We start from the raw sequence: 12,754 nt of genomic DNA on the forward strand, positions 1-12,754 counted from the left end.
TCTTTTGCAATTTCTAAATTATGTCTTAGTTCTTCTACAATTCTCTTCATCTCATAGTTCTCTGATTTACTTCAATTTACATTTTCTAGTTCAATTCTGAATCCAGTACCTAGATCCCTTTAATTCTTCAAGCAATTTACATTTTCCAGCAATTTAGATTCACCAATTTAAGTTTCTTGCACTTTAAGTTTTAGTCATTTACTTTTCTTGCAATTTAAGTTTCAGTTCATTTACTTTCTTGCACTCTAAGTTTCATGCAATTTACCCTTTCCGCACTTTAATATTCTGTCAATTTCCCCTCTCCCTTTCATTTACTTGCAATTTAGCTTCTGTTAATTAAAATTCACTCAAAACATCAAATATTTGCTTAACTAAATTCATCACCTAACTAAAATTGCTCAATCCATCAATCCCTGTGGGATCGACCTCACTTTTGTGAGTAATTACTACTTAATGCAACCCGATACACTTGCCGGTGAGTTTGTGTGGAATCGTTTTTCCCTCATCAGACTCCAAGCCCAAATCCAACTTGCTTCTGCATGGAAAAGACCCAAGAATTTATGGGGGAAAAGGGAGAAATGAATCATACATAATATACACATAATTTTTAACTAGTTTTTGTTCTTGTTTTCTAGAGAGAAAAACTCTTACTTCTCTCTAGATTTAGTTTATTTTTTATCATCCTTTGTTGAATTTTTGAATTGGGTCTTGTTGAATTGAGTTTTAATTGTTAAATCTTAATTTTTCTAGTTGTAATTTGCTTGGATCTTGTGTTAGAATTTTATTTTATCTCTATTTTCCCTTTTCTTTTCATTTTATGAACTTTGTTGATTTTGAATTTCTCTTAGTTCATTGATGTTTTCTATAATTGATAGTGTTATTTGAGTTATTTTCTATTGATGATTGTTGGTGGGTAATTCTAATTTCTAGTTAATTTTGCAATTTAGTTATGTCTTTAGTTAGTGCCTACCATGTGTTTGATGAAATGTTTCCTTTGATTATGGAGTAGTTTTCTATACTCTTGGCCTAGGCTAAGGGGATTGGGTGACCTTGAGTCATTAGGTCTAATTGAATTGGTGATTTGAGAACCCTTGTTGGTCAAATTGATACCCATTGACACTAATATACTACTAAGACAATTAGTAGTTGGATTAGGACTTATGAGTTGAAGTTGATCAAGCCCATTTGACATACTTTACTTGTAGAAGTAGACTTAATGATTTTGGTTCCTCATAATTGTCTATATGGTTACTATACAAGGATGGTGATCCCAATTCCTATGCCTTAACCAAGAGCCCGTTTTATAATTCATACTTGAAACCCGAAAATATCAATTACTTGATTCTTGTTATAGTTAGTTTAGTTGTTTACTTAGCTCTAGAATTGAAGTAGATTTATATGTTACCTTGTTAGATTGCACTTGCTCATACCTTGCTTTAATGGCTTTGATTTAGTTTCTTGCACTTTAAATTTCTTGCATGCTAAGCTTTAGTAGTTTAAATTCATTTTTATGGCTCGCAACCCCAGAATTCTAACCAATCTTGATGCACATGTTTGCCCATTCTCTTGAGGACGACCCGAGACTAATACTCTCAGTTACTTTTTATTGGGGTTGAACTAGTGACAACCATATCAAAATTTGATAAAAGGGTTATTTGTTGGTTTAGGACTACACTATGACATGATCTTCTATTGAGAAATTCTATACCAACGATAAACCTTATCATCAGGCGGGATCAAGAAAGGAAGATGTTGAAAAGGACGAAAGAATCAGGGACCACCGACCCCTAACTCAAAGTTGTTTCCATGCAAGAATTCGTGCAAGACTCGATAGAAAATTCATAAATAGAAGGTTGTTTCATTCTACGAATAGCACTCTCATGGATTAGTTGATCCACTTGACATTAACATGATGCCTGAGTATCGCACATTCAGTGTCTCAGATAAAGCTCAGGCAAAGAATTTGAACGACATAGGCATTAGGACCTATCACATCTTGGGATATTTGGCTGCTCAAAATTATGGATATAAAAACTTGTCATTCAACCAAAAAGATATGTACAACCTCATTACTCAGCATAGGAAGAAAAAGGTGAAGGGTGGTGATGCAAATGCTGCAATAAGTTACCTGAGAGGTAACGCTGGGAATGATTCTTATTTCTTTGGCAAGTACACATTAAGTAATGAGAATCGATTGAAAAATTTGTTTTGGGCTAATGGGACTAGCCGTATTGATTATGAGTGCTTTGGGGAAGTCTTGACATTTGATTCGGCTTATAATAGGAATGTCTACAATAAACCACTTGTGATATTTTCTAGTAGCAATTATCATGGGCAGACCGTCATATTTGGATGTGGTCTTCTTGTTAACGAGAATATTGGTTAATACAAGTGGCTCTTGGAAATTTTTTGGAATCAATGGGTAATAAACACCCTATGGCAGTTGTCACCGACGGAGATCTTTCAATGAAAGAAGCCATCAAACAAGTCTTTCCTTATGCAACTCATCGACTATGTCCATGGTACTTACATATGAATGCATGCGAGAAGGTTAAGAACAGTGGATTTCTAATGTGGGGAGACATGGTGGCGAGGTATAATTTATCAAGCAACTCTTGGGTTAACCAAAACTATGAGTTGAGGAATTTATAAGCTCTTGCATATTTGAGGGACCAATTTTTTGGGCGAATCAGGACAACATCCCAGTGTGAAGGGATTAACTCTCTAATAAAAGCATATGTGAGAATGAAAGGTACCTTTCTTAAATTCATCAATAACATGGAGAATGTTGTTAGCCATTACAAGAACAATGAAAGAGTTGCAGAGTTCAATAGTAAATATACTGATATAGTACTTGTGACTTCTTTGCTGACACTTGAAGATTTTGCTGCAAAGACTTTCACTCGTAACATGTTCTGGGAGGTCAGGAAGGAAATTAAGGGTGCTTGTGTGATGAACACAGAGTTGGTAATTCAGGATGGTGGGAAACTATACCTCAAGTGTAACAGTTTTAGAATGCCAGCGATTGATCATGTGGTTGAGTTTGACAGATTTGGAAGGATACTTCGTTGTGAGTGTTTGTGGTTCAAAAATAGAGGGATTCCCTGCATGCACATATTCGCATGCCTAAAGCACCAACACGTTGAAGTTATTCCAGAATGCTTAGTGTGCAAACGTTGGATAAAAAATGCCAAGAGTGATTTCATGAAGTCAAACGTCGATTATCCAAGTGATTCTGATAAGGTACTATAGTGTCGTTTGGGCGTGTTAGGTGCTGAGTGTTCTAGGTTGATCGATGTTGCATGTAAGAACTCAAGTGATTTTGTCGAAGGAATGAATCATATTGTCAACAGAATTACAAAACTCCAAGCGAGGTGAAAATCCAGGCAACGGTAATTTAGACGAAGACTACGTTGTTGACCCATTGGTGGTGAAGAGTATGGGAGCTCCCAAGAAAAACTCAAAATTTAAGCAACAGAGAAGGTGTTCAAACTGCGGTGTGACAAGGCATTACAACAAAAGTTGTCCTAATGTTCCTTGTAGAATCCCAAATGAGATGGTAGACGATGATACAGAAAAGAATATCAGCAGCCATCTTGACATCTTCACTAAGGTATCTCATACTATAACTATGTCTAGAATTTCGTTGTATGGTGATTCGGCATATTTTGTTTCGGATTTATAAACTATGTTATTTTTATGATGTTGTAACGGAAGATGATGTTTGGTTTGTGATCAGCGTAAAAGACATGACAGTGTGAAAAATCAGCAGAAGATGCAAAAAGGTAGGGACATTGGTGGTGGAACAGCACCAACCTCAGCAGCTAAATCGGCTTTTACTGATCAAGTGAAAACATCAAGTCCTAGTCTTGATGTCCTTGTTTGTGCATCCTCAAGTAACGAAGAATCTGGGATGAGTTCCAGACCAGCTGAGTCTTCTACTGTGGCCCTTGAAACTAGAATGGCAGATTGAAGATGATCCAGATTTTGGGATGTTTGTAATTTTGTTACCATTTACTAATTACCGTTTATTGATGTTTTGTATAGTTTTTATTCATTGATTGAATTGAAATTTAGTGAACTAGGATGATTATGTCATTTTACTCATTTACTATTAAACTTTTGAAATTCCTTTTTGACTTATTCTATCAATAACAGAACTTGAGCTTAATTATAGTTCATTTGATGTGTCCCCATGTACTGTAGGAAGTAATTACCTATATTTCTAGTAAAATATGATGCAATATTTGATGTAGCTTTGCCTGACTCTTGATGAGGATTTGAGCATTATCTGTGCACTAGTATTGAGCACGAGTTGTGATTGATCATGGATGCACTAGTTTTAAATACCGAGTGTTCATTACTTCTAAGCTATTTAGTATCTGCAACTAATTAATCCAAGTTAGGATTGATAACACCAAGTTTGACATTGAAATTAATGAAACATTTCATTGTAGAGAGTAATCCATGTATATATAAGTTAAAATTATGTTTGTTATGTTAATTCTTACTTGCCCTTTCCCTTCTATTTTAGGATTTATTTGGTTAGTTATTAATGCTACATATTTTCTTCAATCTGACTTGCTATACATAGTGAGACAAAAGGTTTATTCAGTAACTACACTGGCCCTCATGTTTTCTCACAAGATTGTTATGCATCTTCACACTCACTTTCACTCCCTGAACCAAACTCTGCTTCTACGCTGCAGAATTTGTTATTTTTCAAGGATATCAACATGTGATCATATTGGAAATCATGTATTATTAGTTAATGCATTTACATAAATTTATCTTTTCAATAATGTCTTAGAGACTTAGAGTATCAGTTTAAATAATGAGTAAATACTATTTTAGTCCTTAACAATTGACTTTAGTCTTAATTTTGTCTTTAATACCTGAAACGTTATTTTTTTAAGTCCCAAATATTTTAGTCCATCCTATTTTAGTCCTCTACTTAAAGTTAATTTTTTTTTCAAAAATTTCTTTTTTTTAGGATATTATCACTTTTTTGTTTATTAAAATAGGACAAAATAAGACATTTATAATAAAAATACGATGTTTAAAATGTTACTGAAAAAATTATCATGTAGTCCAAATCTTAGGTACCAAACCAGTAATTTGTTCGTAAAATAGGTATAACTTATTACACTAGCTTTCTTGGACAAACTTCCCAAGCAGCAAATCACCAGATCCCGAGTCTCATCATACGGGAAATATTCCGAAGTCAATTCCTTGGCCAAGAAGCAGATTTATCCTCGTAAGCAGGATATACAATAAGAAGCAATCATCAATACTTATACAATATTTTAAAAATGAACAAGAGAGTTAAATTCCCATGAAATTATTGATGCGTAAAAATTGTTCCGCATAACTACCGGTAAGTATACCAGGTCGTATCAAGTAATAAAACTCACAAGAGTGAGGTCGATCCCACGAGGATTAAAGGATTAAGGAATCAATGGATAGTTGATTATTCTAGTTAGACAAGCATAATTGGGTGATAAACAACAAGAAATGTAAATGACATAAAAGTAAAGGGAAGCAATAAAGTGCAAGAAAGTAAATGGCAAGAAAAGTAAAATGCTGGAAAATTAAAGAGCAAGAAAAGTAAAGTATGGAAAAGTAAAGTTCAAGAAAGAAAAGTACAAGAAAGTAAATAACTAGAAGTAAAAGAAAATAAGAGCATTGGGATAGAGAGATATTGAATTCTCCGGATCAGTTGCTCTCATCTCTTCCTCAATCCATGCAACTCATTAATCTCTTGGCAATCTTAGGTGATTGAATCCCAATTCCTTGGAAATTCAATCTCTCTAAGCTTGAACAATTGCCAATTCCTTGATCTAATTGCTCATGGGAAGAGATGATGCTTGGTCACTGATTATACCACAAACCTTCATAGATCCAAGTATTGGGAGAATTATATGTCACTATATTCGACCAACCCCAAACCTAATCCAATGTGAGAAAGATTTCAAGCATGGTTCTATGATTCCTTTTCCAAGGTAATCACAAAACCCAACTACATTTAACTTTTTTCCAAGACAATTGAATGCTTGAATGAAGAACGAAATCTTTCTAGTAAATCAAAGAGTGATTAAGAAAAGAAGAAGAATAAAAACAATTTAATCCATCAAATAACAATAGAGCTCTCTTTCCCAATGGACAGAGTTAGTAATTCATAACTAAAATATTTACAAAGAAAAAACTGGAAGAGAAGAGAGGATTCCGAAGACTCTCTTTGTAGTGATGTCCTCAGCAGTGTGAAATTAATACCTATTTATAAGCTAGCCTAAATTACAAATTGAAATAAAATTGAAAACAAATTATAATCAAATGAAAATTAGCTAATTCTAGATGATTCTTGTGGCCTTCATTGGTAGACAATTGTGGGCTTGCTTGCTTGAACTTTGAAGTGGATTTGAGAGAGAAGTGAATCAAATTGAAGTCCAGGTGCTAGTGTTAGTGCTACTGTTAGTGTGGCTAACGCTAGGATTTGCTCCCCAGTTAGAGTTTTTGGGCTTAAAGATGCCTCTTGTTTGTTCTCTAATTTCATGTTCATTATAGACTATTATAGATAGTTGGAAAGCTCTGAATGTCAGCTTTCTAATCCAACTAAAAGCACCTCAATTGGACTTCTGTGGCTTAGGTTATTCTTGTTTGAAGAAGACATGGTCAGGCTGCCAGGTGCTCACGTTAGTACCCACATTAGTGGCACTAACGTGGGCTTTCTTGGCTTCGATCAAGTTAGTGGTGTTAACTTCACTACTAACATCCCATGCTCTTCATTCTCCATGTTAATGGCTCACGTTAGTGGCATTAACGTGGCCACTAATGTGGGCTTCCTTGACCTTCGATTAAGTTAGTGGTGTTAACTTCACCACTAACTTTCCATGCTCTTTATTTTTCCATGTTAGTGCCCACGTTAATGGCACTAATGTGGCCACTAACGTGGGTCTTCTTTTGCTTCGATCAAGTTAGTGGTGTTAACTTCACCACTTACTTCCTAGCTACCCCCTTCTTCCACGTAAATGCCCACGTTAGTGGCACGAAAGTGGCCACTAACGTGGGCTTCCTCTACTTCACCTTTTAAGCTCCTTTCTTCTTTCATGCTTGTTTTGTGTTTTTTACTTCCTTTTTCCATCAATTTTTACAAAATAGATCAACTCAAAGAGATGAAAGTAATCTATGACTTAAGCACAAAAATACTCAATAATTAAGCATGATTAATTAAATTTTGATATGAAAAAGCATAGAAAAATACAACATGCTGCGCAGTCATCAATTATTTCACCAACTGAACTAGAATATGAGTTTCTTATTTCCAATAATCTTGACGCTAGAGTCCAGATATCCTCAAAGAATATATATCGGTTCTTGCTTTTATAACTTTCGATCTTCTTATTAATTCAAGCATATAACAAATCATTCTTTGACCAAAGAAAAACTTTCTCAAAAGCATTACATAAGTTGAAGTTCTAATGAACATTGAACAAAAAAAGATAACACAACTCACAAATTAGCCCTCAGTAGATGAATAACAATCTAGTTAATTAGCTCTCAGCAGATGGCCAGAAATGCCAAAAATGTATACTTCCCCGAACGATGAACTTGAGATTATTTCAAACGGTCCTGAATCATTATATCATAGCTATGCCCAAAATGAGAACAAGGATCGAGGTCCAGTACTTTATTATTGATCTCCATTCTCCTGCTTCATTAAATGAAATGAACAAGGATGGAAGTCTATGATCATTGGCTACAATGCTTCATGTTGAAGACTTGAAATACAAGATCTTTGTTGATGATGCACAACTGGATTTAATCAACCACCATCACCTTATTGATATAACTTCACCAATGCAGCCTTTCCGGGATAGTATACTAAAAAGAAACAAGTAACTCTAAAGGTTTTTTGGTGCTTTGCTGACTGAATAATGTTTTGGTGGTAGTGTTCCTACCATTTGCAAAAATGAGACAATGGAAAATACTACATATATCAAGGCCACTGGGACCGATAACTATACAACAGAAAGTTGTTACCACCAGTCACTAAACTCATTTCTCGTCATATTTCACTATTATCTACCAAAAGCCTAACATCAAAAATATGCAAAATATTATATAGTTACATTAACAATTTCAAGACATGCATACTGAAACGAAAAAGACATACCTTAAATTATATGTTAGAGCATGTTGCTAGGATCACAGGTAATGGAGGTGTAACCTACAACAATAACATAGATCAGGATCCTGATTTGTAAAATAAGAATTACACCCAAAAATAGGCTCAACATGGAGAGAAATTTATCAGAACCAGCATTGAAGATTAAGTATTAATATGCATTAAATTAAAAGGGGGAAACAAAAATCAATTATGCTAAGTGAAACTTAAAAATGCTTAAATGAGCAGCAAACCATACCATGAATATTCTTTTAAGCTGTGAGATACCACTGGCAAACTTAACCTTTGGTGTATCTTTCTTAATCCTAGAATTCCTGCAGTGCAGACATATCATGTAGATAGGCAAGTTGTGGTTCAACATCGAGAATGCAAGATCATCACCATCTATTTTAATAGCTTGAAGATCCCTCCCAAATTCTATTGCATGAATCGGGGCTTTTGCCGACTCAGCCACATATGCCAAATTGTGTTCATTTGGTGGAATTGAAGTATATATTAGTCCATCTAAAGTCAAATCACCGTTAGCAATCATTTCTCTTGATTTGGCCACATCTCTTTCCTTGTTTATGAAAGTGCCATGAATTTCATTTGAGCATCGATGCACTTTGCCCCAGGAAGCATTCTTGCTGACTTTAGCATGATATGCCTAATTTCTGCCAGTAGGATCCATAAAAGAGATCTGTGAGATTCTTCGGAGGCAAAATATAAGCAAATTGCCTGATTTCTGCGATCTGACTATTGGGATTACTTTGATTTGTACCCTTTTCTAAACTTGATATAGCAATTTGTTTTGTTAGAAAGGAGGAAATCTTGAATCAGCAACCACTGATCCAACAACAACCTCAGAAAAAGGTTTTTAACTATATGTTTTGAAACTACTATTATTAAATAGTCATAAGAAAGAACAAAAAATGCAAAAATAAAATATGGGTACAAAAGCTTTTGTTATCATGAGTATTGATCAAATCAACTATAATCAAAACACATCACGATACCAAAACCTAGTATGTGTCTCATGTATCATGGCTACCGCTTAGATCATTTCTTGAGTTCTAGTGTTCCCTTCTACTTATAATGGAATTTATTTAGTTGTTATCACATTCTGGAAAATAAAACTAAAGCAAATCACTACCTGCTTGACATAGATGGTATCCTAAACTATTCCTTTAAAATTGATGTTGAAAATGCGTAAGTATGAAACTTTATTAATCCCCCCGTATCAAAAAATGTATTTAAGGTCAATGATTGCACCGGTTAATTTAGATCAATTTATCTCAATCTCTCACAAATTTAAGTAAATTAGGTATAGCAGTTTGTACAGTGAAAATGGTGAACTAATTACCTAATAGAGTTTCATATCTTGAGTCTTGTATTGTTGATTCTTGCAAATTTGCGACAAATACTAACGAACTTTTCAAGAATAAGACTAATGAGCTAGTAAATGGAGGCAATATCTGATGGTTTCCCTAGACGTTTGCAGTTTTGAAAAAAGAAATTATTAGTCCTCCTAAGAAATTCTTCTAAGTACACATCTATTTAATAAAGAAACAAAGAATTAATTGCCTTTTAAAATTTAAAACACATAAAAAAACATTTCATGTTCAATTAACTTAGTACTTAGAAGAATGTTCAGTTAAAAAATAATCATAATAAACTAAGCATACAAGCATCACAACCACTCTTATCAACGTCATTACATCTTTCTTTTATTAACCCTATCCCCAATAAAATAATAAAAAAACCAAAAAAACAGAACAAGTTCCTACATATATTTTAAGCACATGGTTTGAAAATGCTACCTTTGTTAAAATAGGATGGCTTTAAAACTAATATTAATGTTCGTATTGCATAGCACAAATATCTACCCAAAAAAGAATTTTATTCAACTAACTGATGGATGCGGCTCTCAATAGCACAGACCTATAATCGAAACAAAAAAACATTAAAACATAATTAAATGACCATATGAACGTTAGGAAAAATGTAGAATGAACAAGTACAAGAATTTACTACTATTCACTGTACAAATACATGTATAACCAACTATAAATGCCAAGAGTTTAAACATAAGAACATCATTACTTGTTGATATAAATATGGGGGAAGATAGAAGTTCATTAAGCATACACCCAACCTATAATCCTCCAAGGATACAGAAAGAGAGAAGATCCTTGCATTGATGAGGCATCTTTTTTCCTAGGGGATTGACACCTGGAAAAACTTTAACATGAGTGTTGGATGTACTGAGATACTTAAAAAGACAATCATCAATAAAAATTCTCTTGATCATTGATGTAAAACTAAATCAATAAACACAAATTAATCTCAAGCTTCCAATGATACCCAACTCTAGCTTTCTTCATATGAGCCACATAATGCAGATCCTATATTAGATATATATGCAAAAAGCAATATAAGTACAGATTCTTCTTCGCCAATGTTTGGCTACACAGCAAAGGGGTAGGCATAGGATGGATTTTTAAAAATCCAAACTGCATCCACTTTAGAACTAGCTTTGTGGTTTATAAAACCAAATTAGACCCGGAATAAAAAAGCGAAATCAGCTTTAAACCGTTTTAAGAAAATATAAACTGATTTTATTTCGGTTTTAATATTTAAATCCCGTTTTACATACCAACCTGTTTTGAATGAGGATTTTTTGTAAACTCTTTTTTAAAATCAGATTTTTAACCCCAAAACCAGATTTTTTAACTAAAAATACACTTTTAAAACCAGTTTTTAGAAATCCAATTTTCAAACCAAAATTTATAACATCAAAACCAGGATATCTAAACCAAAAATCCAATTTCAAAACCAATTTTTAGAAATCTAATTTTCAAACCATATTTTTAACCTCAAAACCATATGTTTAATCTAAAATCCAGTTTTAAAATCAGTTTTTTGAAATTCAATTTTCAAAGCATGTTTTTTGTAAAAGTAAAATTAATACTAAAGTCTTGTTTAAACCAACAGTAGGAGACATGTCTGCTACTTCAGTATTACATCTATTAGTCATCTTGCACTCCATGTAAAGCAAGGTATATAACTCAAAATTTGATGCCGAACATATTACAATTAAAATAAATGGGACAAAAATATCCAACAATATAAATCGGGTAGCAATGAATTTATGTGACAAAGTTCTGCCCAGATTAGGTTGCGCTGTTATCTAATTTGGATAATCGTATGATGAAATTGTCCAAAGTTAGAAGAAAACTAAAGCAACACAAAAATGAAAATGGACACCAAACAGGCCTCGGATTCCACAATTTACTATCTTTCAATAATTTGATACAATAAATTTACAAGCAAATACAACATGTAATCTAATTATTGGCAAGCACGGCTAACAAAGAAGTAAAACCAGGGAATTTTTTGTGCTATAGGAATCACATTCATTAAACACTTGGCGTCAAATAATCGCTACAAACCCAAAGATCCTAAGGAGCAACGATCATTGGAATCAATGGAGGGTCAATGTTTACAAATAAGATTCTTGTCGATAGCAGCAAGGTTTACTTCGATAAATTTTCAAAATTAGTAGGAATTATGTTTCTAAATAATAATTGGACAGTCATCATTCAAATGCCATAAAGTTAGATCATGCCTATATACAATACCATATACTATAAGTCTATTACTACAGCAAAGTCAATAAATTAGATGATCATTTATAAAATAATACCAATCTAGAGCACTTAGTAATACACCATTACAACAACATATATATCTCCCCAGTTACTTGTTTCAGGAACTATATGTGTTACCAATTTATCAATTCCGACTAATTTCACAAAGATAATCAATCAAGACATTAGTTTGGACCATCCATAAAGTTTTTGGGTTCATAAACTAATTTCACAGATAAAAATACAAACTCTCTATACCCTTAGAACGGTAAAACCTATAAAGAAAATTCAAAGAACATAATACGGTGGCACAGAGAACAGAGCCTAACCTTGAGGAAAGTCGAGGGTACCCAGAGAACAATGAAGAACAGAGCTGGTCACTACTAGGAAAGGCATACGGCAGAACAAAAGACGTCAAACCAGAGTGGCAGTGCGACGAGAGACGCCAGAGACGCCATGCACTTGTGGTGGCGGCAGAAGACACAAACTGCAGTGCCAACATCTTGCTTGTGTGCCAGCTGCGGCAGAGAAAATAAGTGCCGACAGCTGAGTTTAGTGATGAGGAGAGTCAGAAGCTGAGATGACCATGTATTAATAATAATAAAGTCTAATAAGCCTTCCTTCAATCATCAGGTTGTAACGTTTCATCTTTCTGTTTTATATTTTTAGTTAAATTAATAGAAATCAAATAATACTACCAATTAAAAATGGCAGAAGCAGAAACAAATAAATTAAAATGGTTTTAATATAAAGTCTTACTAAAATCAAATAACAAACACTATCCAAGTAAGAAATTCAAAAAATTTTAACTCAGATAAAGTAATAAAACTCATAAAAGAAAGATAATAAATGTCTTCATTTCTATCTATTTTTGGGCGACCAATTTCTTTGCAACATTAATGATGTTTTTTTTGGCCTTATTGTAATTATTCAGCACCAA

The 12,754-nt window shown here is 33.6% G+C and overlaps 1 protein-coding gene across 1 annotated transcript; it reads left to right on the forward strand.

Annotated features, from left to right (window-relative positions):
- The first annotated feature begins 1,909 nt into the window (after positions 1-1,909).
- Positions 1,910-2,386, forward strand: LOC107489400 (protein FAR1-RELATED SEQUENCE 5-like). Its single transcript, XM_016110148.1, has one exon. It carries the CDS (start codon positions 1,910-1,912, stop codon positions 2,384-2,386), a length of 477 nt encoding a protein of 158 aa, XP_015965634.1.
- The last annotated feature ends 10,368 nt before the right edge of the window (positions 2,387-12,754 follow it).

The sequence above is a fragment of the Arachis duranensis genome, chromosome 5 (assembly GCF_000817695.3).
Source record: "Arachis duranensis cultivar V14167 chromosome 5, aradu.V14167.gnm2.J7QH, whole genome shotgun sequence".
NCBI lineage: Eukaryota > Viridiplantae > Streptophyta > Magnoliopsida > Fabales > Fabaceae > Arachis > Arachis duranensis.

Coding starts and splice junctions, on each gene's coding strand:
- LOC107489400 (XM_016110148.1), top strand. CDS start 1,910: ATGATGCCTGAGTATCGCACATTCAGTGTCTCAGATAAAGCTCAGGCA.